Source organism: Oculina patagonica, chromosome 2 (genome assembly GCF_052425735.1).
Source record: "Oculina patagonica isolate OP01 chromosome 2, crgOcupat, whole genome shotgun sequence".
In the NCBI taxonomy this organism is placed as follows: Eukaryota; Metazoa; Cnidaria; class Anthozoa; order Scleractinia; family Oculinidae; genus Oculina; species Oculina patagonica.
In genome coordinates this window covers 16,377,212-16,402,320 of record NC_135759.1, presented here as the reverse complement: position 1 = coordinate 16,402,320, position 25,109 = coordinate 16,377,212, and the positions used below count along the sequence as shown (strand labels likewise).

The following is a 25,109-nucleotide window of genomic DNA, read 5'->3' as shown; positions in this document are numbered from 1 at the left end:
GAGTGAAAAATTTAGAAAAGGGAAGCAGTATATCTGCTGTAGGTGCGTTAAAGGGTTACATTTTTTCTTAGAAGCTATATGAAGGGTTACCTTTTCTCCCAAAAATGATGTATAAAAGGGTAACAGTTTGGACCTCTGGGAGTTATCTCGCCGTATAAAGCTTTGTTGTGTGTCCCATCTGATGCCCCGGGTATATAGGGTAGGGTAGGGAGAGTTCAGGGACTGGACTGATCATAGTAACCTTTTTGATGAAATTAATAAATTTGGTAGTCTTTGGACATATCCCAAAAGAAACTGAAAACTGAACAGTAGGCAGCAAGTTCAGAATAGCCCTTTAACTGCACGCTGAGGTAATTAGAAAGGCTGAAATTTTTAGAGCATGCTAAGAACGGTATCCAAGGAGTAAATTTGGATAAGAACTTTTGCTTTGTCTCATTTCTTGTGAAAATAACAAATACATGATATGTGCAGTCCGGTGCAGAATGAATGAAGATTTTTATATTCGACCGAAATCCAACATTGATATCACGCGATAGTGACGTGAACATACACTTTTCTGGTGTCATTTACTGCAATTCCTATTTGTTTATAAAACTGAAATAACAAGAACATTTTAAGAACATTTTCAACCTCAACTTTTTTATTATATAAAATATTGGATTACTATTATGCTTCCCACTCCAAAAAAAAACATTCTCCCACACTGTGTACCTAGTTGCCACTGATTTTCAGGGAATGACACCAGAATCACAGGATGGGCTACCAGCTGTATATACTTTGATTTCAAAAACTGATGATTTTTACAGGTGTTCAAATTTCGGACAAAAAGTGAAAGTTGTAAAATTCTACACGTCCGAACAAATGATAATCCGGCTGAAAGTCGAAATGCCTAAATGTTTCACTTTGAACAGCGAATCTTTCACTCATTTGAACGGAATGAAATGAGTCACCGTAATTCTTGGCTGCTTTCAGAGTTGATACTTTTTCGACTTTTTTCCACTTCCGAATGACTAAAGAATAGGCATGCGTTAATACGTTCGACTGATGTTGGACAAAGTTACAGAAAGTTTTAAATCGCTTATCAACAAATGTTAAAATGACTGATTAACTCTCTTTAGGTAGTTTCAGTGTTTATCTCCGTAATTTGCTGAAAAAACATCTGATGTTTTTTTTTGTCCAAAAGAAAATGGTCAACGGTCCGAAATTAGTTGCGTGGCCGCCCGCGTGGCCGCGCGTGACTCACATCGGAAGTCCTTTCCCGGAACGTCATTTTCCATTTTGACACCCGGAAGTGAAGACTCCATGACCAAATTTGGTAACGATAACATCTGCGGCTTTTCGTGCCTGGTGCAAGTGGAAAGTTCTGCAAAGCTGGTTTCGAAATCACACTTTTTCGGGAAGTCCTTCTTCTAGAATACTGTGGACTTCGCAGTGAGGCTTCTCGAGCTCAGTCGCTATGAAACCTTGGAATATCGCAGTACTTGCCTTTCTCTTGTCCTGCTGTCATGCAGACATCTACATGCACAATCCTAGAGGAACGAATAATCGACTGAACGAGAGATCGGCCCAGCGAAAAAATGCCAACAGACTGTTTGATTCTCAGGTATATAGCAAATTGTTTGCACATAGTAGTTTATTACCTTAAGTTTTTAAATGAGTTCTTTTAATTAACACTAAATTAACTTCTCAAGCTTAATGATTTTGACAAGCGTGAATAATGAATCAGGACCTCTGCGCCATGTTTGATTTCTCATCGACAGCAAAACTAGTTTAGTTTTATCTACGAGTTAAAATAATGCGAAAAGTGTTGCCTGAGGGACCATGTAGCGCTGAAAAAGTTACCCCTTTGATAATAACAAAGCTGGCCCATTTAAAACTACTCTTAATTCCAACCAACCCTTGGGGCGGAGGAAAGTGCATGCAGAAGCGGGGGAGGGGGAGGGAGGTTTAGGAGAGTCAACCTCAGGGGGATTAAGCTGCTGCAGACATAAACTATATTCAGTGTAAAACACATTTCTTTACAAGAATCAAAATACACTCATAAATAATAATTTGCAAGGTTAGTGACTACTTACATAATTTACTTGAAGTCCTTTTCTTTCACAGAACAATAACCGTGGTGGATACAATGTTGGAGACAGGACAAACAAAGCTGCTAATAATGCAAAGGATCAGTATAACATGGTATGACTCATAGCCATTTTATCGTCTTTACCCTAGCTCTCCTCTGGGAGAATAGGGCCATAGCCATAATTTTTTTTATCTGTTATTTAAATACCACATGTACATAGGATTTTTTTTAAGTATTACAGTATTTCGTATTGTAATGAGTCATTTTGTGTCATTTTTTTTAGAATTTTTTCCAAAGTGGAGGCAAGGGCAAAACATTTCTCACATTTGAGTGGACCAACCAGCATGGATCTGGTGGAAATGACATCACAAATCCTCACAAGATGAACGGTAACGTCGTGCTGCAGTATATGTGTCAGTGGGTGCCTGGACAAGACAAACCAAATGGTGATGTCAACACTTTGCGCAATGGTTTAAATACAAATACCCCGAAGTTCACCGCAACCAATAAGAAGGACAAAGAGACTCAAGCTGAATATAAAGCACGGAAAAAAGGAAATGATGATGTGTCTAGAGGCTTGCATGAATCATGGGAGTGGTATGATAAGTGCAAGAGACGAGAAAGGAACAAAGGTGAAGGTCTAGCTAGGCTAAATAATGAGAACGAGAGAAAAGTTGGTCATTTAAAACTCTTAAATTTGCTCCTGTTGTCTCACTCTAATTGAATGAGAAGGAGACCAGAGTTGACGTGAGGGGAGTAGGGATGGCTCAGTGGTGAGAGTGCTCGCCTCCCACCATTGTGGCCTAGGTCGAATTTCAGCAGGCATGCGGCCATGGGTTGAATGTGTTGTTGGTTCTCACCTTGCTCCGAGGGATTTTTTTCAATACCCCACTTTTCCTCCCTATTGTAAAACAAACATTTTAAAAATTTATAATATAAACTAAGTTAGCTACCAATAATTTAGTTAGTTTGTTTGTTACGTGGCACAAAGTCACGAAATAAATAAAAATAATAAGCTGGAAAATTAAACGTTATTCATAGTTTCATAGTTAATTTTATTCTTAAGGGCTTTCCTAAAAAAGCAAAATAATTGAATTACATGTAGCGTTGACAATTTCATTTTTATGTCAAATGCACACAGGTTTGTTTACGGCTGACCAAAAGCTAGCTGGCGAGGAGAGTATCTACACAAGACAGAACCCTACAGGCACACGGCGAGGATATGAGTGTCCAGAGGAGAGGGATTATTATCCATACTGGCATCCAACAGATTGGAAAGACATTGCAGTTTTAACCAGTGATACGTCAAAGTGTGAATATTATCAGAAGCACAGCTTTAATGTTGAACCCAAAGGTAATTATAAAATTATTTTTTGGTTCAATTTGGTATTTTTCTTAATTGTTCTAGTGTGTGGTAATATATTATATTGAATGTAACACATTAAGGAAAATACTAGAATTAATGTACCATGGGCAAAATTGAACCATGACATATAAACTGTACATGTACAGAGGCCCCATTAGGGGTTTTAGGGATACAGGATATTTGGGGAGAAAATTATAGGGATACGGGATATTTCAGGGGGAAATTATAGGGATACGGGATATTTCAGGGGAAAATTATAGGGATAAGGATATTAAGAGAAGAGATTGTGGGATATTGAACTAACAGGAACTAATGGGATACAGGATATTAAGGCCAAAAATTAATGGGATACGGGATACTCGGACCCCCCCTAATGGGGCCTCTGTACTGTGTTAAGTAAAATCTTTGTTTTTGTTTTTTGGTGTTGTGCCCAGGCTGGCCAGAGGTTGTCATCTAGCCAAGCACACGCACATGCAAGGATCAATTAATTTTAATGAAAGTTTGTTTAGATTTTTAAATGATATAGATCTGCTGGGTAGTTAAAAAATTATTACATTTTTAGTAAGCTTGGTTTTTGCATGTACATCATGTCGTACTTTGATCTATATGCGATGCACATTATTATTCTGTACAGTGGAATCCCACTGTACTAATCCCTTGTACATGGTGTTGCCCTCAGCAAGTAAATGCATTTCATATGAATATAATCCACCTTTAACTGGCGTTGATGTTTGACCCTCAAATAGGCGAGTGTGTAGAGTATTACCCTGGTGGGAAAGTACGCAAACACTGGTCAAAGTACAACAATGCCACAGATTGCTCAGATAATGGTGGGAAATGGATGATATTTACAAACTTCCTGGATAAGATGTCTTCTGGCCAGTACAATAGTGAAAAGAGCTGTCTTGCAGCAGGGGATCGTTATGTTTGGGGCATCCCTCATGGCTCTGATAAGCCACAGTGTTTAGTGAAGCTTGATGCACCGTACTGTGGCCAGGCTCCCTGGACACGAGACAATCACCTTGGCAACACCCCAGATGGTGTGACGCCAAACTTTACATGGACAATTCCTAACTTTCCATCTGCTCAAGCTCAGCTTTGTGTGTTTAGAATAAGGTAAGTACATGAACATAATTCCTGAACATTAATTTAATACAGTGTAATCATTTTTGATGCTTTGAAAGTTAACAGTGCTTAGGAGTAGAGTAGACTGCATTTTTTACTTATTTGCTTCCAGATATATTTAATGCTGTATATTAATATAATTCATGTACTAGACTGAATGCCTATAGACACTCAGTCAGTCAGTCAGTCAGTCAGTGAGTGAGTGAGTGAGTCAGTCAGTCAGTCATATCTTTATTCAGTACGTCATAATTTCAGCCAGCCAACCAACCTCATTTATAAAATTGTGAATTTACGTTCTACTCTGGCTTTCAGGTACAACATATCAACTGATGATTATGATGGCTGGAACACAAATGCGACTTCTAACAACAAGTAAGTTTAAAATTAATACAGCTCTGTTTAAGTTTCAACTTTAGAGGCTCCGTCCACAGTAATCTGGATAAATTTATAAAAACGAATTGTCGGCCCAAAAATAGACAAAATGTTTTTGTCCACACTTGGATTCCTGTCATTGCTGTGTAAATAACTTTGATACATGTGTTTGCCAGACGTGTTCTCAAATGTACATGTACCTTTGAACACTGTATCAGAGTTGGTAAGGTGCAGCTTTTTCCTCACCTGTGATGCAAATCAAAGGTAGTCAAAAGCAACACTATCTTGCAGTGCAATGTAATCACTGATCGAGATCACATTGTTCTGACACAGAGGTCTGTCATTGTAGCAATTGAATAAATCATAATATGGTCATGTCTATTGACTATACAATAATATTGCATTCATTTGGTGAATTATTTTCAGGTTGATTCAGCAGAATCCAGCAATTGACATTGGTGCTACATCACCTCTGAAACTTGCCATAAATACAGCACAATATGGAAGGACATTCCAGGACAGATCACACATTATACGTTTGAGCCAACGAATAACAGAAGGAGTGCCACTTGATAAAAACATCTACAATTTGAATGTTCGCGGAAAGAGAGGAAACATTGTTCAGGTACTGTAACATAATGAGGTCAAAAGACTAGAAAGCTAAGTTCATAACGTGATCCTAATATACATGTATTTTTTTATGTACATCAATCATTATAAACAAAATACCATGACGTTATCTGACAGTGTGCAACTTCACAGGCCAGGTGGTTTGATAACTGTACAGTCTCGTGCCCCCGGGGTCGCCCACTACCACTCTGAATGAGTTACTTCATTGGTTCTTGAAACAATAGATAACAAGTCATAACAATACCCCTGGCCCTGAAAAACAATAGAGGTAGTGTATACAGCAAGAAAACGAAAATAGAGGTGTAGGTTCCAGAGAGGTAGTGTCTTAATGCACCCCAGAGCTGCCCAAAATAAAATGTTTTTGACAGTACATGACTGTATGTACATGAGAAAAAGTTTGCCAAATATAAAGCCCCGAATATGAGCAAAAGGATCACCGAATATAAATTTGTACCATTAACATAGTTACAGTGTACAAACTGTATGTCAAGTTACATGTGTGCTGCATACTTGTAAGGTTACAAAGTTTACAGTACATTGAAGTACATTAAATGTACACATTTTTCCTTTTAAACTGGACCTGAAGATGTTAACTTGAAAGCTGTAATACAAGAACACATACCTCTGAAAACAATTGAAATTGCTGCCTTCACTTGTAGGAAAACCTACTATCAGTGTTTTTTCTTTAGTTATCAATTAATTAATTAACTATTTTTTAATACAAATGTTTTTTTTTTTTTGCTAGGTTTATCCAGCTGTTGAATATGACTTTGTTCCCAACAAATTAAACATCCGAAAAGAAACTGATGTGGTTCACATTCAGTGGACAGGTATGATATTTGATACTGTAAAAGTAACTTGTGTAGCTGGCTGTGGGTTTTCAGCTTTGCCCTTATTTTGCCTTTGCATAAGAAGCGTCTTGCACTTCAGCAGAATCTCCATTTGTCGAACCTCCAAGGAAACAAAAATTAAAGAATTGGGGTTAAATTGGGGTATTTGACTGAATGAAGTAAATGGAATGGAAACACCTTCTGGTTCTGTACTTGGAAGGTCCAAGAAAGCAAGGGTTTGAGAAATCAGGATTTCACCGTGTGTGTAGGCTAGTGAAACTAGTGCAGTGATCTTGTGTCAAGTTTTTGCTGTTACATGTATAATTTGCAAGGATTTTTTGCCTGGGTTTAATTGTTGAAAAAGTTTAAACAGTGGGAGCTAGGCGCAGTGGCTAAATGGTTGGCGCACTGGACACTGGATCGAGCATTCTGGGTTTAAGCCACTGCATTGTGTTCTTGAGCAGGACATTGTGCCTCTCTCCACCAAGGTGTATAAATGAGTACCTTGGAAACCAGGATACCCTCCATCCTAATGGGTCACTAGGCTAAAATGCAGACTTTTTTACCTTGTCCAAAACTAAATCTTCCCATTTACAATTAATTTGGCAATTTATAATAATCAGTATGTGTATGAGAGTGAACTGAACTAAAAAGCTTGGTTGTATTTTCTAGGCTCCAACTCTCATAACAACAACAGCCCTGCTGGTGATGGGCAAGCTGGTGATGCAGGAGAAGGGAACAGTGGTAAGATCTTTATTTACTGTAAACACCTGCGGATAAGCCGCACCTGCAGATAAGCCGCACCCTGAGTTTAACAACTCAAATGTTGGAAAAAAGTTTCTTGAAAGTAAATCAAAGAAAATCCAAAGTCGAGTCAAAAATCCAAAGTTGAGCTTTAGGAAGTCTATTTCATCGAACGTAAACTCAGTGAACATTGCATTGAAACAGAAAATACTTCAGTCTTACCCACAATTTGAGCTCTTTAATATAATGAAATCCAACTTTGACATATTATGGGTGATCTTTTTCTGGCATTTCTTCATTCAACATAGTTTTTCCATAGATTTTTGTGTGACAACAACAAGAACTTGCGTTTGCCGAACGTTCGTAGCTTAGTAACCAGGCATTTGATCGGACGCAAAATATGGGACTAGGGCGAGAACGTAAAGGAAAACAAGATGGCGATGGAGGCGTTTTTCGTAAAGAGATTTGGGAGCCATCTATTGGAGATAAACTCATTGCATGAAGAGAGTTTGGTAATCAGTTCGACAAATTTTCCATCAAAGTGCAAAATGAGAAAGAAACAATAGACCATCTTACACATGTACTCGTGAATACTCGTGGTATTTTCTCGCTCGTAAAGTATCAATATTACTGTTAAAGTTACAGGCCATTGTCGACACTGCAGTATAGGAGCTGTCAAACTTGCAAAAGTAATGACCGGTACTCTCTTGTAGTTTTATGTTAAACTAATTTACATAATTTTCCATAAATTAGTGTCAGTTCACGAAAATTTACAGCACCTTTTCCGAATGTTGCCGCAGATAAGCCGCACCCCCAATTTCGAGGGAAATTTTTTGGAAAAAAGGTGCGGCTTATCTGCGGGTTTTTACGGTAGTTTAATTAGCACTATTTTTTAATTTACAGTCAACGCGCTTCACGCATGAACGCTCGGCGACGTAAGGTTCCAATATTCACGTGAACATTTCATGATTCAATTTGATTGACATGCCTTCACCGCAAGATTGAAAGATAAAGATCACGTTTCGAATAATCAAATCATTCATTTGTAAATTTTGCGCGAAAGCGACCGAGAAATTGAAAATGTCGGAAATTCTAGCAAAGATAAAGAGCAATGACCTCGCTCTTGCGTTTGTCGAACGAACAGCAGCTTTTCTAAGCAAAACGCTCAAAGAAATTAGACACGACATCATCTCCGAAGTAGGAGAATTGTTGCCTCAAAATTTTGTTTGTTCGAATGGGAATTCCAGTAAGCGCCATCCAAGAGGAGAAATTGCAGCTTCAAAGGTGTGGTGTAGAAGAAGAGAGCGGCACAGCATTTAGTTTGTCGATTCAAGTGCACAATAGCTTGGAAAAGAACAATTCAATCGAACGAGCGCATAACTGCGTGAATGCGGCGGTGACACAGTCGCTCATTTACATGTAATTTGTTCCCGCGCGAAAAAAAAAACGAGCACACAGCCGAAATTATTTTAAAAAAAATTATCAATTGCCATAACGTCAGATGTCTTATTTTCAATTTTACCATGGGCTTTTAAATACTTTCAATTTGATTTACAATTGTTCAATTGAAGTTTCGAAGAATGATTTCATTAACTGAAAATGAAATCGGTGAATGAAATATTTTATGAATGTTTGAAGTCGTGCGTTCATGCGTGAAGCGCGTTGACTGTAATAAACACATTTACTTGTATGGTGATCACAAGTTTGTAAGAGCTCAACTATTGTTAAATGTCCACAGAGGTGTTTGAAATGATAGAGAAAAATAATATGAAGGGGCAATAAAATTTAGACTAAATTGAGTCAAGAAATAAATGGCAAGTCCAGATAAGTCAAAACCAGACACGTTAAAAACCGATTGTGCAGAATCGCACTAACTTACTTTCTGTTTGATTGTGCGAGAAATCAAGTTATCATAAGTTTGTGTCCATTTTTGCGAGAACCTCTTGTAACTAAAATAAACAAAAGTTGTCATAAAGCCTGCTTGTGTGCTCAGTCCAGACTCTAGTTTATGTAGTATGAGGTGATTGACCGTGTTGCTACAATGACCCCCCCCCCCTACCCTTGAAGAAAAGAGTTGTTCAGTCTATATTTCTGTTGGTTTTCTTAGTCGTTCAATGGTACCCTGTTCCATTTCTTTTCTTTCTTTTTTTTTTTGGGGGGGGGGGGTGGAGGTGGAGACTTGGCAAAGAACACAACAATGAGGGCAAAACTTGACTCAAACTCTCAACCTACATAGCTTAATATCCACATACAGGGTAACCAAGTTCATCCACTATGTCAATGCCTAAAGTAAGAGAAAAAAGGAAGGAAAACATGTACAAGTATAAACTACATACAGTGAAGTAAAATAAAGATTATATTCCACAGGTACAGACAGAAATAACATGGTGGAAACAGACAATCCGTTGGACAACTACCCCGTCCCATTTGAAATGTCCAAACTGTTCCAGGGTGCCACAGCTGTTTGGTCAAGCCAGGGTTTATCAAGTCCCAAACCAGAAGACATTGTTGTGAACTTGGCAAGTGCAGGTACACATTTCACTGTCACAATGGACTTGGTTTAACTAAATTCCCAGATTATTTAGTGTTAACGTTTGAAAACAAACCCTGCCCCGCCCATTCCCCCTCCAAAAAAATACACCGCAAAGCCTAAGGGTCACTCAGGTGGTAGCTCTCACAACGTCTCTCATAAATGGCTGGCTAAACTTTAACAGGAAAAATGCCCGTGGCCTTAAAATATAATAATAATAATAATAATAATAATAATAATAATAATAATAATAAGAACTTTATTTAAGTGTCTGGTCTTCTAGCTAGCCTTAAGCTTACTAATCGGGGACACTGTTTAAACTAAAATATAATATAAGTACAAAAACGATTCTGGTCTATTTACATTAAATTATGCTACATTTTCCAACACTCTTTGTATTTACATCTAATTCCTACAATTAAGATACTACTTTAAAATACGGAATATCGAACCTATATTTAATACTTATAGGGTGTTTTCGGCTCAAGAGTTGCAAAGGTGACACCCTTTGCATGTGTCTCCTCCGACAAGTCCACTGAGTTCCCTTCCCCTGATGAAGGGAACTCAGTGGACACAATAGCAACTTCTACAGAGAGGACTGACGAGAGCTGCTACACTTAAGAAACAAAATGTTGACCCCTTCTGGGACAGCTTGCGGTTTTGAAATGTGCAATCCCTTATGATAATAATTACCGAAGAAAGTAAGCCGGCCCAAAAAACCTTTTAAACAAAAATGAAAAATGTGGGGCTTCTTTTCGTGAAGGTTACAATTGACAACTTTTTCAAAAAGTACAAAAGAAAAAAAAAACCTAAACCTTCGTGATGATGGCATTAAGTTGAAAACATTCGGTTTTTCAGAACTTTTTCTTATTTTAACCTTTAAATCTTGGTAAAAAAAATAGTGAACTTCAGCAAGCTACGCTATCAACTGGATAGTGATTTATCCAGTGCAGAGCGTTATCCATCCTTTGAACAACCATGGCCTGATAAAAATTACATGTATTATCAATTTTTATTTTTTTCATTTTTAAAGGGTATTATTCTTGCCTTCGGAAAAAGAAATGCGATACAGAGTCTGTGGAAGCAAAAACACCAAAAATGGATTCTCTTCTGAACAATGCGCCCGCATCTTATGGAGGCATCATGCTGAAATTCAGCAACACAGGGTGTTACTATTACATCTGCTCACGAAATAACAACTTCTCAAACCGAAGCCAGAAAGGAGTACTGTGCATCAGTTAAATTGCTAATCTTGTACTTTATTGAGGATCAATAATTAGTGATTAACTACCGTAATGTTCCGAAAGTAACGACACCCACCCCAAAAGTAAGGACCCCCACTCGCTGAAAGCAGCGACCCCACTCCCTGAAAGTGGCGACGCCCACCTACCCCAAAAGTAGCAACCCCACCCCACCTCCGAACGTAACGATAAAATTTCACGGTTGTTAGTAAATACCGAAAGAAACGATTGATCGACCCTCCAAAATTAATGTAGCGACCTCAAATGCAATTTGACTTGTTGCAGCAAGAAACGATGGAAATTACTGATACAACAAGTAGTATCAAAATGATATGATATTTGTTTTAGATGACCCTTTTTCAGAGGGAATGTATTACTCTGTTTGGATGTAATGTCAGTTGTTTTTAACTTGTTCACTTTGTTAAGATGGAACGGCTCACATACGGTACTCGTTAGCTACCCAAAAGTAGCCCCCCTTCCCTCCAAAAAAGTTGCGACCAATAGGAAAAGCCTGCCAAGTCCATCCTCGTTACTTTGGGAACTTTATGGTACTTTTGTTGAGAATAATGACAGTTTTTGTACCCAAAAGAGAGAGAATTTATACAATCTTAAAACTAAAGCAAAATGTATATAATAATATAATTTGGAATATGTACAACTGTAGATAGGTTGGAAAGAATTTTATCTTAGAAGTGACAAAAACAATCAACACACTATATAGCTTAAATCAAATTAAATTATCTTAAGTTACATGTATGATACAGTCCCAAGTAAACCTAGCCTGCGTAGCTGGCGATATGGTTGGGTTTTAAAGTGCGTGCAAGCAAGCAGCGAAGCCGCGACAACGAGCCGCGCAGCTGCGAGTGTAAAACCCCAAACCCCAACAAAACCGCCAGCAGGCTAAAGTAAACCACCACATGAGATAAACGTCATGTACATCCGGGTACTTGACTACTTGAATTGAGTGGCATATTTGTAATTGCAATGCACGCAAGGGACAGACCACTTGACTACTTGAATTGAGTGGCATATTTGTAATTGCAATGCACGCAAGGGACAGACCACTACTAAAGTAATTAGGGGGGGGGGGGATGAAAGTTTTTCTAACCTTTAACTTTCGCACGACTTTTGCAGCCTTCACAAATTATTGGGGAATTGATTCCTCCTCCCGTAATGGTTCATCCCTTTATAAAAGAATTAATTGTAAAATAATGGTAAAAAGATAAAAGTGCTTGCCACTTTCCATTTTACTCAAATCATATTTCTCAGTAATGGAATTTCTACTGCAGTTCTTAATTTTTTGATAAGATTTTTTTTATTTGTAGAATGTAGGTATGAATCGCAAGTGCCTGCGTATCCTTTTTGTTAATTATTCACTTTATAAAGCAGCTCAGTGTGATGTTGTCTACCAAAAAAAAAAATATAACTGCATTTTTACACTGTTTTCATAACAAACAAATAAACTTTTTTCCAGGTATTAATGTCTGTATATTAACAGACTGTTGGATACCGGATTTGTACTCCTTTACCAGAATACAAATGCTGAAAAATTTCAATTTCCCGGCCAAAATCATTCTCGTCCCCATAGCCCTTTTCGTTTCTCTTAGCCGGCGGGGCCTTGGCACGAGAAACGAAGGGCTCTGGCGACATAGGATTTTTGAATTAATTCAATTTTTTTAGATTGCCTGTTCAAAACAAAGGAGTCTTGAACGGAAGTAAAAAACGCAACGACTCTCATACATTCTGTTGAAACACCATGACTGCATACATGAAGGTCGGAAGTCCGAGAATCTAGTACTGGAAATCCTGTGTCCCCAGTTCCCTTCCTTTTTCGTGCCAAGGCATCGTCGGCTAAGAGAAGCGATAAGGGCTATGGAGGAGGAGAATGGGTCGAAATCATCAAGCTCGTTCCAGTCCCTTTTAGGGCACCGCGTTACGCCCAAAGAAATCGCGTGAAGATACAGGATGTGTTGCACTCTGAGAATGACGGTAAAACGGGTCGGTTTATTTGCGTCTCTGTATATTTACAAAGTATTTGATCAAATAGTTGCACAACACTAACATGCTCTTGGTAAATAAGACGTGCTCGGATAACAGATGGGAAGTTTCACTTGTGCCACAAATAAAACAGTGTATTTGTAAAAAATAAAGAAAGCCCGAAAACCATACCACAGTCAACGGCAAGTACCCGCTTAACTGTTCAGTTACTTTTCATACTGTTTATCGTTTTGCACAAGAATTTGGAAGTTTTTCTCTTTTTTACACGGTAAAAATACGTCCTGCTAGTTCTGAGCCCTTTTGTCCTCCCTTTATTACAATGCAAGTGAACAAACACGGTACAACGCAACACTCTTGGTAAATAAGACGTGCAGTGTGCCAACATAAATGGAGGGTGGTGGTTGCATGCCGTTTAAGGTGGCTCGATATAGTTTTTTCTGGGCCATACCTACAATTTGCAATTGGCCTTTAAACGATCTTCCCTGACTCGGATCGATATGAAAATTACACCATATATTGGTTTTAGATTGAAATTTGATTTAATATACTTTTTAAGGTAATTTTTAAGACTTTCAGCACGCGTACTTGATTATGTAAACTATTTAGTCGCAAAGTTTTATTGTCATTGATTCACTGGAACGTTTTCAAATTAAACAATAAAGGAGGCCTTTGAATGGACGAAAAACTGGCGTTACAATTCACGGTTTATAAAATCGTTTTTGAGATTAATTCGTCTACGCAGTGTTTGTGTCTCGGCTCATTTATCCTCGCTATGCAAAAACTACGATTTGAAACATTTTTGCGATTTATTCGAAATCAAACATACAGAATCTTTTAATTCTTGAATATTTTATTTGCAGTACATCATGGTTTGAGATGCTGGTATTAGTTTTTATGCGGCAAATCTGATTCACGCAAAAATCAGGTTTTACTGATTTAGCGGTTTTCTGTTTATCGTTGCCATGGAAATATCGATTACCTTAAAATATATATTAAAGTAAACTTCAATCTAAAACCAATATATGGTATAATTTTCATATCGATCCGAGTCAGGGAAGATCGTTTAAAGGCCAATTGCAAATTGTAGGTATGGCCCATAAAAAACTGTATCGAGCCACCTTAAATTTACGACTTTAAAGGACGGGCAACGCCTATTTCTGTTTTGACCAACCACAAGTAACCTTTCTATTTTTGAAAAGCTGTGATTCTCACCTGGTGTCACTTTTTGCCTTTTTAGTGCTTTAGAAAGCTTTTTGCACTAGAAAGACGAAAACGTAAGATGACGTAACAGGCGAGATTTATTATAGCTTTTTTAAAAGGTAGAAAGGGATATTTTCAACTTTATTTCAAATCCATACAAACTCTTATAATACGCTTTAGTTACCTGTTGTTCAACTGGTATAAAATTTAAGAAAACGCCATGTTAGGGCTTGTATATAGCCACTGCTTTTCTAAGAACATTATCTTGAAAGAAAGTAATATTATCAACTCGATGCTTCGAGGTTAATCGTTATAGTCCGTGCGATAATTTCACACGCGCCAAATAAATCCTCTTTAAACTTACAATGTGAAGTGAAGTGTGCTTTGTCGCGCCTAACCTGCGATCAAGCGTTTTCTCAGGTTATGTCGCGCCCATAGTTTTGACTTATAATGCCCCATGCTTAGTTAATCTTCAGAATTGTTCTCATTGTGTTCTCCGCCCTCATCTTTTAGAGGGTGTTATTTATATAAAGGCGTTGTGCTTGACGCGTGAATTGAACAAAAATTAGCAGGTGACACGTGAAAACAGCTGAAATACGTTCGTGAACGGTGAAAGTTAGGTCTAGTAAGACGCGTGATCTGCTTATTTTGAGGACTGTGATTCGTGATTCCGGCTAAACACGTTCGTAAAAACCGAATATAAGTTCAATTTACGGCAGTGAAGCAAATTTGACAAATGGCGGCACAAATCGTGCAGCCAAAGACTGAATTTTTTAGTTCGGCCCGAATTAAGAGTTTAAGGACCATGTCTTGCAGTTTATTTATTTATTTATTTTTTTATTTTGCCACACAAACAGTTAGTTCGGCTAAAAGAGATCGATGCAGCTCATTTTCTTCGATAACGTATTCAAAATACGTGATTCGTGAAATGGTCTAAAAAATGTACGTGATTCGTGATTGGGACCTTGGCGGTTTTCAACAAGCTTTGATGTTTGGACAAGACGATGCTTTTCTCAGTTCCGTTGTTTAACCGGCTGTGATTACAACTTGAAACAGTTATAACATTGTAATTAAAATGCTGTATGTACAATAAGTTAGTGTAAATAGCGGTTGATAACACTGAAAACCAAGAGAACAATAGAAAATTACAATTTTCTTGGAAGAGGATCTTGTTTGCTCAGCTGTAAGATGTCACCACCTTTGACACCGGGAAGTTTGAACTTGTTTATCGATTGATACGCCCTCGTTAAAGTTTAATTTCTCCATTTGTAGCCTCCTTTTTTTCTTGACTTCGACGATATTAGCTGAAAACTGAAATATGCTTGATTTCGTGGTCATATACTGATCTTTTTACCGATAAATGGTTGGACAATGGTTGGTTGAACTCCTAAATATTTTCGAACAACCGATAGTTTTTGTTTCCTTGCTTATCAACTGACAAAAGATAGTCTTTTACACGTTTCTTGTCGTTTGTGTAAACAAGGCTTTGAAAAACTGACAACAAAGATTGTACCAAAAGAGAAACATTTATACAGCTTCGGTTGTATTGTGCTTTGCACAGCTAAAAACAGCTGTAGCTTTCTCAGAACAACGAAAAAGAAAGGATTTTTTCTTTGTGATGGAAGAGCAAACATCATGTCTTCAATACTCGATTCATTGTCTAATTTAGCTGAAGGGTCCTGATAAGAGGTCTTATAAATTGTTGATTCGTACTCAGTTGATTTTCAGTACATTGTGACACGAAGCGGATTGAAGCTGTGACTACTGACTGAACTTAGCCCGTAAGTAGAAAACTTCTATGTTTCATTTTGCTTCTTTCACGGGTTTTTTTGCAAAGAAAAAATAACAATAATTCACACTAAATCAAACTGCTTTATTATGGAAAACCGTTTTTAATCTCAGACCATTTTCAGCACTTTTTTGGTGGATTTTCACTTGTTTTTTTTTTCGTTTGATATAGAACTGAAATGCTGTTTACAATACCTTGTAAATTTGACTTTCTTTAAAATTTATTTATTGTGACCATAAAAGGCTCCGTTAGGTACGAACTTTAATGTCCAATATTGTTGCAGTTTACTAAATTAGAATGACTGAATATTTAAAAGATCGTTGATAAGGGATTGATACTTTTCCGTTAAGTGGCAGTACCTACTGAGATTTACTCAAGATTTATTTGACGAAGGACTGTAAAGGACCACTTTTTTTGTAAACACACCCCGTGGTTTTCACATATTGGACAAAACAGTCTAATGCTGATATTTACGTAAATTGTTTGCGTTACCGTATTGACATGCCGGCATATCACGTCCGAAAACTGGCCTCGCAGCATCAGAGGTTTTAAATATTTCTAGTCGATTTCCCACAAGATACTCAATCGCTATTTTCGGGTGAGAAGTTTTCAATATTTCTTCAGCCACAGTGTTTGCTATTCATTTACGATTTTAGCTGAAGCCAATATTCAATACCCAGCCCTCAGCCCTCATTGTCGCGAACTTCTGCCTGGAAACCAATTCCGGCCGAAAATTGTCCGCTTGTGTAGGACAAATTAGTGCATTGGAAAGAAAAGTTAGGCAAGTTTACAAACCAAAGTCAATTGTAGATAAACCAATTTTCAGTCGTTTCTTTCTTCAGTTGCCTTTCTAATGATGAAACGAGAACTATCAAAGATAGAAAGTAACAATTTTGTTAATTAGAATTTTATATTGACAAATGTCAAAAATCTCCTCCCCTTGCTACATCTCAAACAAACTGACATTCTAGAATAATGCTTTATCAATGCTTTAACAAGCTACAACGTAATGACGTTATTGATCAATGTCTGTCCCATCCACTTATCTTAGTCACGTTCGGCAAATCCACCTACACCAAACACTTGATTTTTTTTTAAAGTACAGTGGAACCCCGATGTAACGATATGCCAAGGGAGCAGTAAAATTATATCGTTATATCGAGGTATCGTTATATCGAAACTCCCGATATAACGATATGGCCGTAAAATAACCGAAAATATCGTTATATCGGGGTAAACCTAGTCAAAGATAATGAAACAAAGAGAACTATTGAATGACAAGGAGGATAAGGAGGATAAAGTTGATAAAGAGGCTAAGAACACTGAATATTATTTTCGTATATAATCGTACAAAGCTGCGATAAAAACGTTAGAGGTTACTCGATTACTGTAAGGGTATTGTGTTAAATTCAGTGTTTCGCTTAAATTGTGACTGAGAACTGATAATATCGTTATATCGGGAAAGATTTTACGTTCGGTACGCTAAATTCTCATCGTTGTATCGGGGATATCGTTATATCGAAGATCGTTATATCGGGTACTGTCCCATACATTTTACAGTAACTTTTGCCGGGACATGGAATATTCATCGTTATATCGGGAATATCGTTATATCGAGGATCGTTATATCGGGGTTCCACTGTAGCGGCTTTTGGCAAAGAAACGATTTTTCATATCTTGATATTTTTTCTTTTTCAATTAATGCCTTACGTTTTGAGTTAGAGGGAATGTGACCACGCCAAAGACAACGGGAGATTTGTACCATGTTTAAGTTTGTTTTATCGAAGAGTAAAAGATAATCTTTTCAGTTTAGGTGTGATCAACTGCTTGTAGTGTTATCCATAATTAGTATATACACTAAACCGATGAATGGGATTTTTCGCGAGGTCTGATTGGCTCCTTAAACTCGGGTTGTCCTGCATTGTATTGGCTTACAAACCATGTGTGAACTTTCCTTTATAATTAACATCTATATTGTACTTTGCAACAAAAAATATATGATTCTTTTTACCTCGGCTAGGTTTTTCACTGTTTTGATAAAAAACGTATTTTGCATAACTGTCAATTTCTCGCGCAATTATTGGCTAATCCTCAGTAATTGCCAATAAGAATGCATAATAAAAGACAGATTCAGTCGTGAATCGTGACTGACGTCATTTCATTACTTCGTTCCCGCGCGTGACAGCGAGGAAATGATATTAAACTTTCTTCTCTCTGCCGTGGTTTGGTAACTAATTTCCGCAGTTTACACCACACTGATAAACAAACGTCAAACACTTGTCCGTCTCAGCATTCCTTCAATGTGGTTGCATTTAATTATACAAGAGTGCTATAAAAAGTATTTCAATGTGCAGCTGAATTCACTCTTCTCCTGCAACAGCCCTACGATTCCAGCTTGTCAAGGGATTTTACTTTTCTTTATAGCTGCGCTTACTGCCCGTACGTCCTTAAGTGAGAAGGAAGATAGCTTCAGGTAATGAATTAATAGTTATAAAAGGCTAAAAGGGGCTGTCGTGCATCGGTGCATGGTACAAAATTTGTATAGCTAATTTGTTAAGCGGTGTAGACAATTGTTCAAAGAAGACGTAATTAATCAATTGTAATTATGTTAAAACGCAGTTTCTAAAAACAATTCAACACTGAAATCTCTAATCATCTATTTTGAAGTTCAAGAGGAGCAAGGATAATTAATATTCTTGAAATAGATCGCAACCTCATTTACCGATCAGTAGTAAACTAAACTTAGTCGCTAAGCTAAAACTCAAGTTTTATTCGTTAATTATGTTTTTTTTCTTTGTGTTGAAACAGGACATGAGGACCATTTTCGTTTGGGGCTGCCTCCTGGCTGTACTTATGGTGCCTTGCATGTCAGACATGTACATGCATTTTCCACCAGGATCCAACAACCGTTTAAACGGCAACCAAGATAACGTCAGGAACGCAAACAGATTGTTTGATTCACAGGTAGGACGCTTTTATATTCACAAAATAATTCTACTTTAGACGCACTTTACCCTATCACAGGGAAAACTAGAAATAATTTGTTTGGTATGCAATTTAACTTTCATATTAAGTTCAATTGCGAGTCGTATTGTGATATTTTTGCATGGGTGATGGGGATTGTTAAAAATACACTTATTCTCAGAAGTAATTTTTACTTGTTTTAGAATAACGGCAAAGCTGGATACAATGTTGGAGACAGTTTGAGCAGTAACCCTGGAGATAATATTCGGGAATTTAGACAGCTACCAATGGTAATTAACCATTTTTTCATTCATTCATTCATTCATTCGTTTATTCATTCATTCATTCATTCATTCATTCATTATTCATTCATTCATTCATTCATTCAAACATTCTTTCGTTTGTTCATTTATTCCTTTTTTCATTTATTAACTCACTCACTTTTCAGGAGTTCTACATGAGTGGATGTGATGACAAGGCCAAATCTGAAGTAGAAATCATGTGGACAAATCAACACGGGACCGGCCCAAAGACAGACGACAGAGTGGAAACACAAGTTATCTTACAGTACATGTGTCAGCCGTATCCCGAGGGCAAGATGGCTAAAGATGATGTGAACGGGGAGTTTAAATATATTACGATTCGTAACGGTCAGACGCTTACCACCCAGGCTTTTGCAAACGGAGCGAGGGAGAATGCCTACATCAGAAAAGACCGCGGACTTCACGAGCCCGCCAACTACTATCAGGCGTATTTCCGCAGAGAAAGAAACAAAGGTATGAGTGCTGTAAAGCGCTTCCAGAAGCGGGGTGGTGAGAATTAAACAAAGTTTTATACAGGAAAGCCACACGCCGAGGCCCAAACCCCTTTCCACTTAGGTACCAATTTTCACAAAAGAGGCAACCCTTTTATTACCTAATTTAACACAAAATGGTACGGCCCCTTTCATATATCTACAGTAGACAAAGGAAAGGTAAAAAAACGTTTTGAAGAAAAAGTAACTTGATTTACCGAAGACATAAGAAACGTCTGCTTTTTCCCCTAAGCTGTGGAAGACGGTATAAAGCTCGACTTGACTAACCCCATACTGTGGTTTCAACAAAATGGGATTTCAGCAAATCCGGATAACTATCAGGCTCTGGTGCTGGGAAACACGTTTCACGATTTCGATATAAAATGCAAAGAAGAACCCATACCTGCTTCCAGCGAGATACAGCTACTAGGCGGACTCTAGGCGTAACATTAGATAATAAGCTGAAATTCGATTCTCATATCGCATCTATCTGCCGAAAGGTAGCAGGACAAATAAATTCCTTAAAAAGGCTTAAGAATGTCCTGCCTTGCAAAACCAAGGAAACACTATATCGTGCTTTCATTCTTCCTCACTTCGATTATTGTAGCCAGATCGATATGGCACAATTGTGAAGCCAGAAACACTAAGAAATTGGAGAGAGTAAACGAACGTGCACTCAGATTTGTATACACCCATACGAAAAATTACTAAAACGAATCGGCTTGCAAAGCACACTAGAAGTACGTCTTATCCAGGACACGTTAATCACAATAAATAACTGCTTTCACAAGAAAGCACCCATCCCCATTGTGAATTTTTTTTTTTAAAGTTAAGGACACAAATTATAATTTAAGGGGCACAAACATGCTCTCATTGCCCAAAGTAAGTAGCGCGAAGCATGGTGTTACGCCTTTTCGCTACTTCGCTGCAAAGACATGGAATGCGCTGCCGGATTCGATTCGCGCTATGGCCGCCACAAAAGAATTTTTAAGAATCATTAATTCGTCATGTAACATTTTAATATTGTAATTATTGTAGTAATGTAGCTTTTAAAATTGTAATTTTTAAATTTTTAAGTTGTAATTATACATGCACTAATATATAGATAATTAATAATCTTATCTTATCTTATCTAGTTAATAAACAAATAAGCATGAATTGATTTGTAAGCCTTCATTTAATCTATATATTTTTACGTGTACGAAGGCAGTTTAACTTCGAAGGGGTCATTTAGTTGCCTTTGTTTGAGAAGATGAGTTCATTCGTGCATTCATTTGAAACGGATCTAAAAGGCAACTCCAGGCGTCGTAATAAAAGTTGACTCAAAATGCAATGTGCTTTGCGAGCGAAACTAACGCATTTTGCTCATGCCATAGGTTTGTTTACCGCTGACCAACAACTCAAAGGTGATCTGCCGATCTACACGCGACAAAACGCTGCAGGAACAAGGAGGGGCTTGGAAGTCCCCGAGGAACGCGATTACTATCCTTACTGGGGCCCCTCTCCGTGGAAAGACATTGCTATCATGGTCAGCAATAAAAAGACCGAGGATTTAATGAAAAAACACGTCAACAGTCCTCATTATGGTCATAAATGTAAGTATAAGTTTTTATTTGTTTGTCGTTTGCTGTCGCCTCTATTTTTATCGCTTACTCTGTTTTCAGCTGATATATCAAATGAATGCAACGCTCGCCCTTACTGAATTGAACTGAAACTGGATATAATACAGAAATAAGTTGTTTGACATAACAAAGCATTTTTCTTCTGATGGCTTGACTTCAACCTTAGTTTCCATAAGACCACTCAAGTCATGTCAATTCTGCGCGCTCCGACCAATCCCATAATGCAGATTTCGTTTTCAGCTAATCAGAAAAACATTCAGAGGATCTCATTAATGATGGTTTGCTTCACTTTTCCCGCGTTTGTCACCGGGTACACGCTGTAATAATGACTTCTGATTGGTCGATCCGTTACATTAGCTGCGCTATCGTGATTGGCTGTGTACGTTGATGTTAGTTTCAGTTATATTCACAGCGGGAAAAAAACTTGTTAATTTTTCTTCGAACTTTCTATCTTAGACATGTGTATCATGCCAGGCAAGCTAACCGGTCAGCCGAACTGTCCGCCAGAAAACAATAATATTCTCGCTGAAAAGTGCGTTGCTAAGTTCATCACCGCGGAGTCGTGTAAAGCAGCTGGAGGTACCTGGACAAAATTCATCACAAACTACGTGGAGAGAACCGCTGGAGTGTTGAGCACCTGCCATAACGTGGGTGAAATGAAGCTGGCAAGAGGCTTACCATACGAGCCACACAAGCTGTCACAAGGAGCTGATAATAAGGCGCAGTTTGTTCTCCTTCACAAACCCCCTGATGTGATCTACGCACCATCTACTGTCGTTAACCACAACGGAATGAACATGGAGGGCAAGTTTTCGTCCTACAAGTGGAAGGTTCCATGCTTCCCAACCAACACTACTCAACGTTGCGTGTTACGGTTGAGGTGAGGTAGATTGTTGTCAACTGAAGTTCAGTACCCTTTTCAGTTTGCAGTCCCAGCGCATCAACAAGAAAATTCTCCCCACTCACTGCCTTACAGTTCTTTTTATTTTACGTTTGAAAATTTAGTTCTACATCAAGGCAATATATAGGTTACTCCGTCAAAGGAGCATAAACATTTTTCAAACATTTTTCTTGGTAACTGGGACATGTTTGATAGACATGGTGATTTCATAATTTCCATGGGTTTGGGAAGATGACCACAGGGTGGGGGGGTGGGGTCCCACCGGGGAGAAATAAGCTGGTCAGGGAATTTATATTATTACATTCTACCAGGGCAAGGGAGGTCTGAATTTCACCAGAGAGGACAAAAGAAAAAAAAACTTCAGGTTAGCTTTTACCTGGGTGAAGTATAGATTCGCTTGTCTTTCTTTTCTGAATATATTTACATCAAGGGCTTTCCACAAGTTGCTCGAGATTTCCCAAAAAAATTGCCCATAACTATTCTAAAAGTTGCTCGAAAGTTGCTGCAAAAATCCAAAAAAGTTACTTCTGATAATAAAAGCTGCTCGAAAGTTGCTCCAAAAAATCCAAAACGCTGCTTCTTATCAAGATAATTTCTCTAAATACATGCTAATTTCCCTTTGAGGGTTAGATTTCTAAGCGGTTTTCTGCAATTTTACAGCAAAAGAAGTATCTAAATAACAATTAAGGGGGAAATTTGTTAATTAACAAGGTTTTTTTTCTAGTGAAGATATCGATGACGTCATGTTTCCTGACGAGTTTTGTAATGGTTTAATGCAGAATGAGCCGAAAGTTGAAACGTCTTCAGACGGTCCTCGAAAATCTTCGGCAAACTTCGTAAAACTCCGGAAACGTTCGTCTGCCCGTTGAACAACACTCGGATAATCTTTGGAGATCTTCGGTCTGGAAATTGCTCAAAATGCAGCAAGTTGTTCGAGAGAAAAAAGTTGCTCGAAGGGGAAACGTTGCTCGAAATATGAAAAGTTGCCAAAAAGTTGCCGAGCAACTTGTGGAAAGCCCTATTTACATCTCTTCTTTTTTTCCGCAGATACAACATCACCACTGATGACGTTCCACGCGAGTTCAATGCCAGCAATAATAAAGAGTAAGTGACATTATCAGTTTTTTAAAACTTTATTATTGAAGACAAAATAAAATTTCTTAAACATTATATACTATAACTGGCGTTTTCTGTTATCATTTTCCTACAAGTAAATCTGCTTTTGCGAGAAAACTGACGACTAAGCTATCCCGCTTAGTAGTCTTAATATCCCCGTGAAAACTATTCATTAAACCTGACAACTACCTGCGCCTCCCCTCCTTTCCAAGTTTCTAGACCTCGATTTCTATTTTCGTTTTTTAAATACCCCAGCCATTTTGCTTTTGCAGGGTTGCGAATGATCCGACAACAAAAGCCGTTGATGGTAAAACTGATCTACAAATCGCTTTGAACACCGCCCAGCTCGGCCGAACATTCCAGGACAGAAGTCATGTGATTATTCTAAAACCACGAAGCAGTCTGCCTCTAAAATTTCAGCATTCTAACATCTACTACATCGGAGGAATGGGAAAGAGAGGAAACATTGTGCAGGCTTATCCAGCCATGGAATATCGCTTCACTCCTGAACGCATTTCAGTTACAACAAATGATGTGGTGTGTTTCGTCTGGTCAGGTGAGAAAAAAAAAACTTCTGTAGATTGCAATTTTAATTACAATTCACCGGAGTTGAGCACCTCTCCATATTAAGCCCCTTTCTAGCTTATAACACGTTATAAGATCACTCTCCTTTAGAACTCTGTGGAAACTTAGTCTAATGCAAACTTTAATATACTCCCACCCTCTATTTTAGCCTCAAACCTTTCCTAAGATTATAAGCCAAGACAATTTTTGAACCGTTGAACAAAAATAGTTATGTTTCTTTTTTAGGTTCCAACAACAATCAGAACAACGCTGGAGAAGGAACAGCACGTAAGAATTATTATCAACTCTGTTATTTGCGTTACTTTGAGAAACGATGGAACAGTCATCTGTTAGCAAAGATTTCCGTATGAATATGATGAACGAAGACCTTTAGGCCTACTCTGGGACCCAAAGTCGCCGTAACTTTGGGCGACTTAAGGCGATTTTAGCTCATTTTGTCCAAAATAACGGGCGATTTTGGGCGACTTTAGGCGACTTTGGGCGATTTTGAGCGACCTTAGGCAATTTTAGGTGACCCGGCTTTTAGGCAATTTTAGGTGACCGACCTAAGTACAGTTGTTGTACACATGAACATGGGAATCATCCTGGTATTCGTTTGTACTGGAACGCTTGCTACGCAGGCTAGTCATATGTCGTTATTAGCGGTTCATGTGAAAAAGCTAACAAAAAACACAAATAAGGTTTGAAAATGAGTTTGTTTTCATTTTAGGTACGGATCGCACCAACGTGTGTTGGGTAAAGGAAGGATGCAGCTCTCTCAAACCAGCAGCTTGTTCCAGCTTGCCTCTTGAAGTGGTTGACCATGTTAACGATTTTGGTCCTCAGAAGTTGAATCTTCAACTGAACACAGGATGCTTCAGTGGTCCCAGTGGTAACGCTACTAACCTGCAGGCTCAACTGAACAACGCCCCAGCCTCCTGCAACCCGCCGTGTTTCCGCATCACGAAGCCTGGGGAGTACTGTTACATGAGCACGCGCAATAACAACTTCTCCAACCGACGTCACATGGGACAGATTACTGTTACCCAAGCTTCCCCGCCCCAGTGATCAAGCGTTGCATGGCAGGAGTTGAATTCGTTCATTGCTTAACGGTGTATGTAGTTTAGGTTGTAATATTATGGGTTGTTGCTATGAAAATAAAATTAACAAGGAAACGACATTTGGTTGTTTGACTTTTCATCTGGAAATATAGAAAACTTACAGTTTGTTTCTTGCCTGCGAACGCAGCCGCA

At 38.2% G+C, this 25,109-nt stretch overlaps 2 protein-coding genes across 5 annotated transcripts; both read left to right on the top strand.

Annotated features, from left to right (window-relative positions):
• Positions 1-1,348: 1,348 nt before the first annotated feature.
• On the top strand, positions 1,349-11,911 carry LOC144643160 (protein DD3-3-like). Its single transcript, XM_078502324.1, has 11 exons — positions 1,349-1,603; positions 2,107-2,184; positions 2,355-2,703; positions 3,213-3,425; positions 4,184-4,553; positions 4,875-4,934; positions 5,361-5,559; positions 6,310-6,394; positions 7,067-7,138; positions 9,506-9,667; positions 10,702-11,911. Exons 1-11 carry the CDS (start codon positions 1,457-1,459, stop codon positions 10,908-10,910), a joined length of 1,944 nt encoding a protein of 647 aa, XP_078358450.1. The 5' UTR covers positions 1,349-1,456; the 3' UTR covers positions 10,911-11,911.
• Positions 11,912-15,794: 3,883 nt separating this feature from the next.
• LOC144643191 (protein DD3-3-like) lies at positions 15,795-25,036 on the top strand. Of its 4 annotated transcripts, none has more exons than XM_078502370.1 (11): positions 15,843-15,888; positions 18,321-18,369; positions 18,705-18,860; positions 19,064-19,150; positions 19,309-19,636; positions 21,030-21,248; positions 21,732-22,155; positions 23,224-23,280; positions 23,565-23,848; positions 24,103-24,144; positions 24,587-25,036. In XM_078502370.1, the coding sequence occupies exons 3-11, from the start codon at positions 18,708-18,710 to the stop codon at positions 24,922-24,924; spliced, it is 1,932 nt and encodes a 643-aa protein (XP_078358496.1). In that variant the 5' UTR covers positions 15,843-15,888; positions 18,321-18,369; positions 18,705-18,707; the 3' UTR covers positions 24,925-25,036. The 4 variants fall into 4 exon arrangements, with proteins under 4 accessions (XP_078358499.1, XP_078358496.1, XP_078358498.1 ...); XM_078502372.1 differs by having other exon boundaries at positions 15,846-15,888; positions 18,277-18,369; XM_078502373.1 differs by lacking the exon at positions 18,321-18,369 and having other exon boundaries at positions 15,795-15,888.
• The last annotated feature ends 73 nt before the right edge of the window (positions 25,037-25,109 follow it).

What these genes read in the sequence shown, in the direction of transcription:
- LOC144643160 (XM_078502324.1), top strand. Translation starts at nt 1,457, where the DNA reads ATGAAACCTTGGAATATCGCAGTACTTGCCTTTCTCTTGTCCTGCTGT. An exon ending in CTTTAATGTTGAACCCAAAG is followed by an intron (nt 3,426 to 4,183) that starts GTAATTATAAAA and finishes ACCCTCAAATAG; the next exon opens with GCGAGTGTGTAGAGTATTAC. An exon ending in AATGCGACTTCTAACAACAA is followed by an intron (nt 4,935 to 5,360) that starts GTAAGTTTAAAA and finishes AATTATTTTCAG; the next exon opens with GTTGATTCAGCAGAATCCAG.
- LOC144643191 (XM_078502373.1), top strand. Translation starts at nt 18,708, where the DNA reads ATGAGGACCATTTTCGTTTGGGGCTGCCTCCTGGCTGTACTTATGGTG. An exon ending in AATTTAGACAGCTACCAATG is followed by an intron (nt 19,151 to 19,308) that starts GTAATTAACCAT and finishes CTCACTTTTCAG; the next exon opens with GAGTTCTACATGAGTGGATG. An exon ending in TCCTCATTATGGTCATAAAT is followed by an intron (nt 21,249 to 21,731) that starts GTAAGTATAAGT and finishes TTTCTATCTTAG; the next exon opens with ACATGTGTATCATGCCAGGC.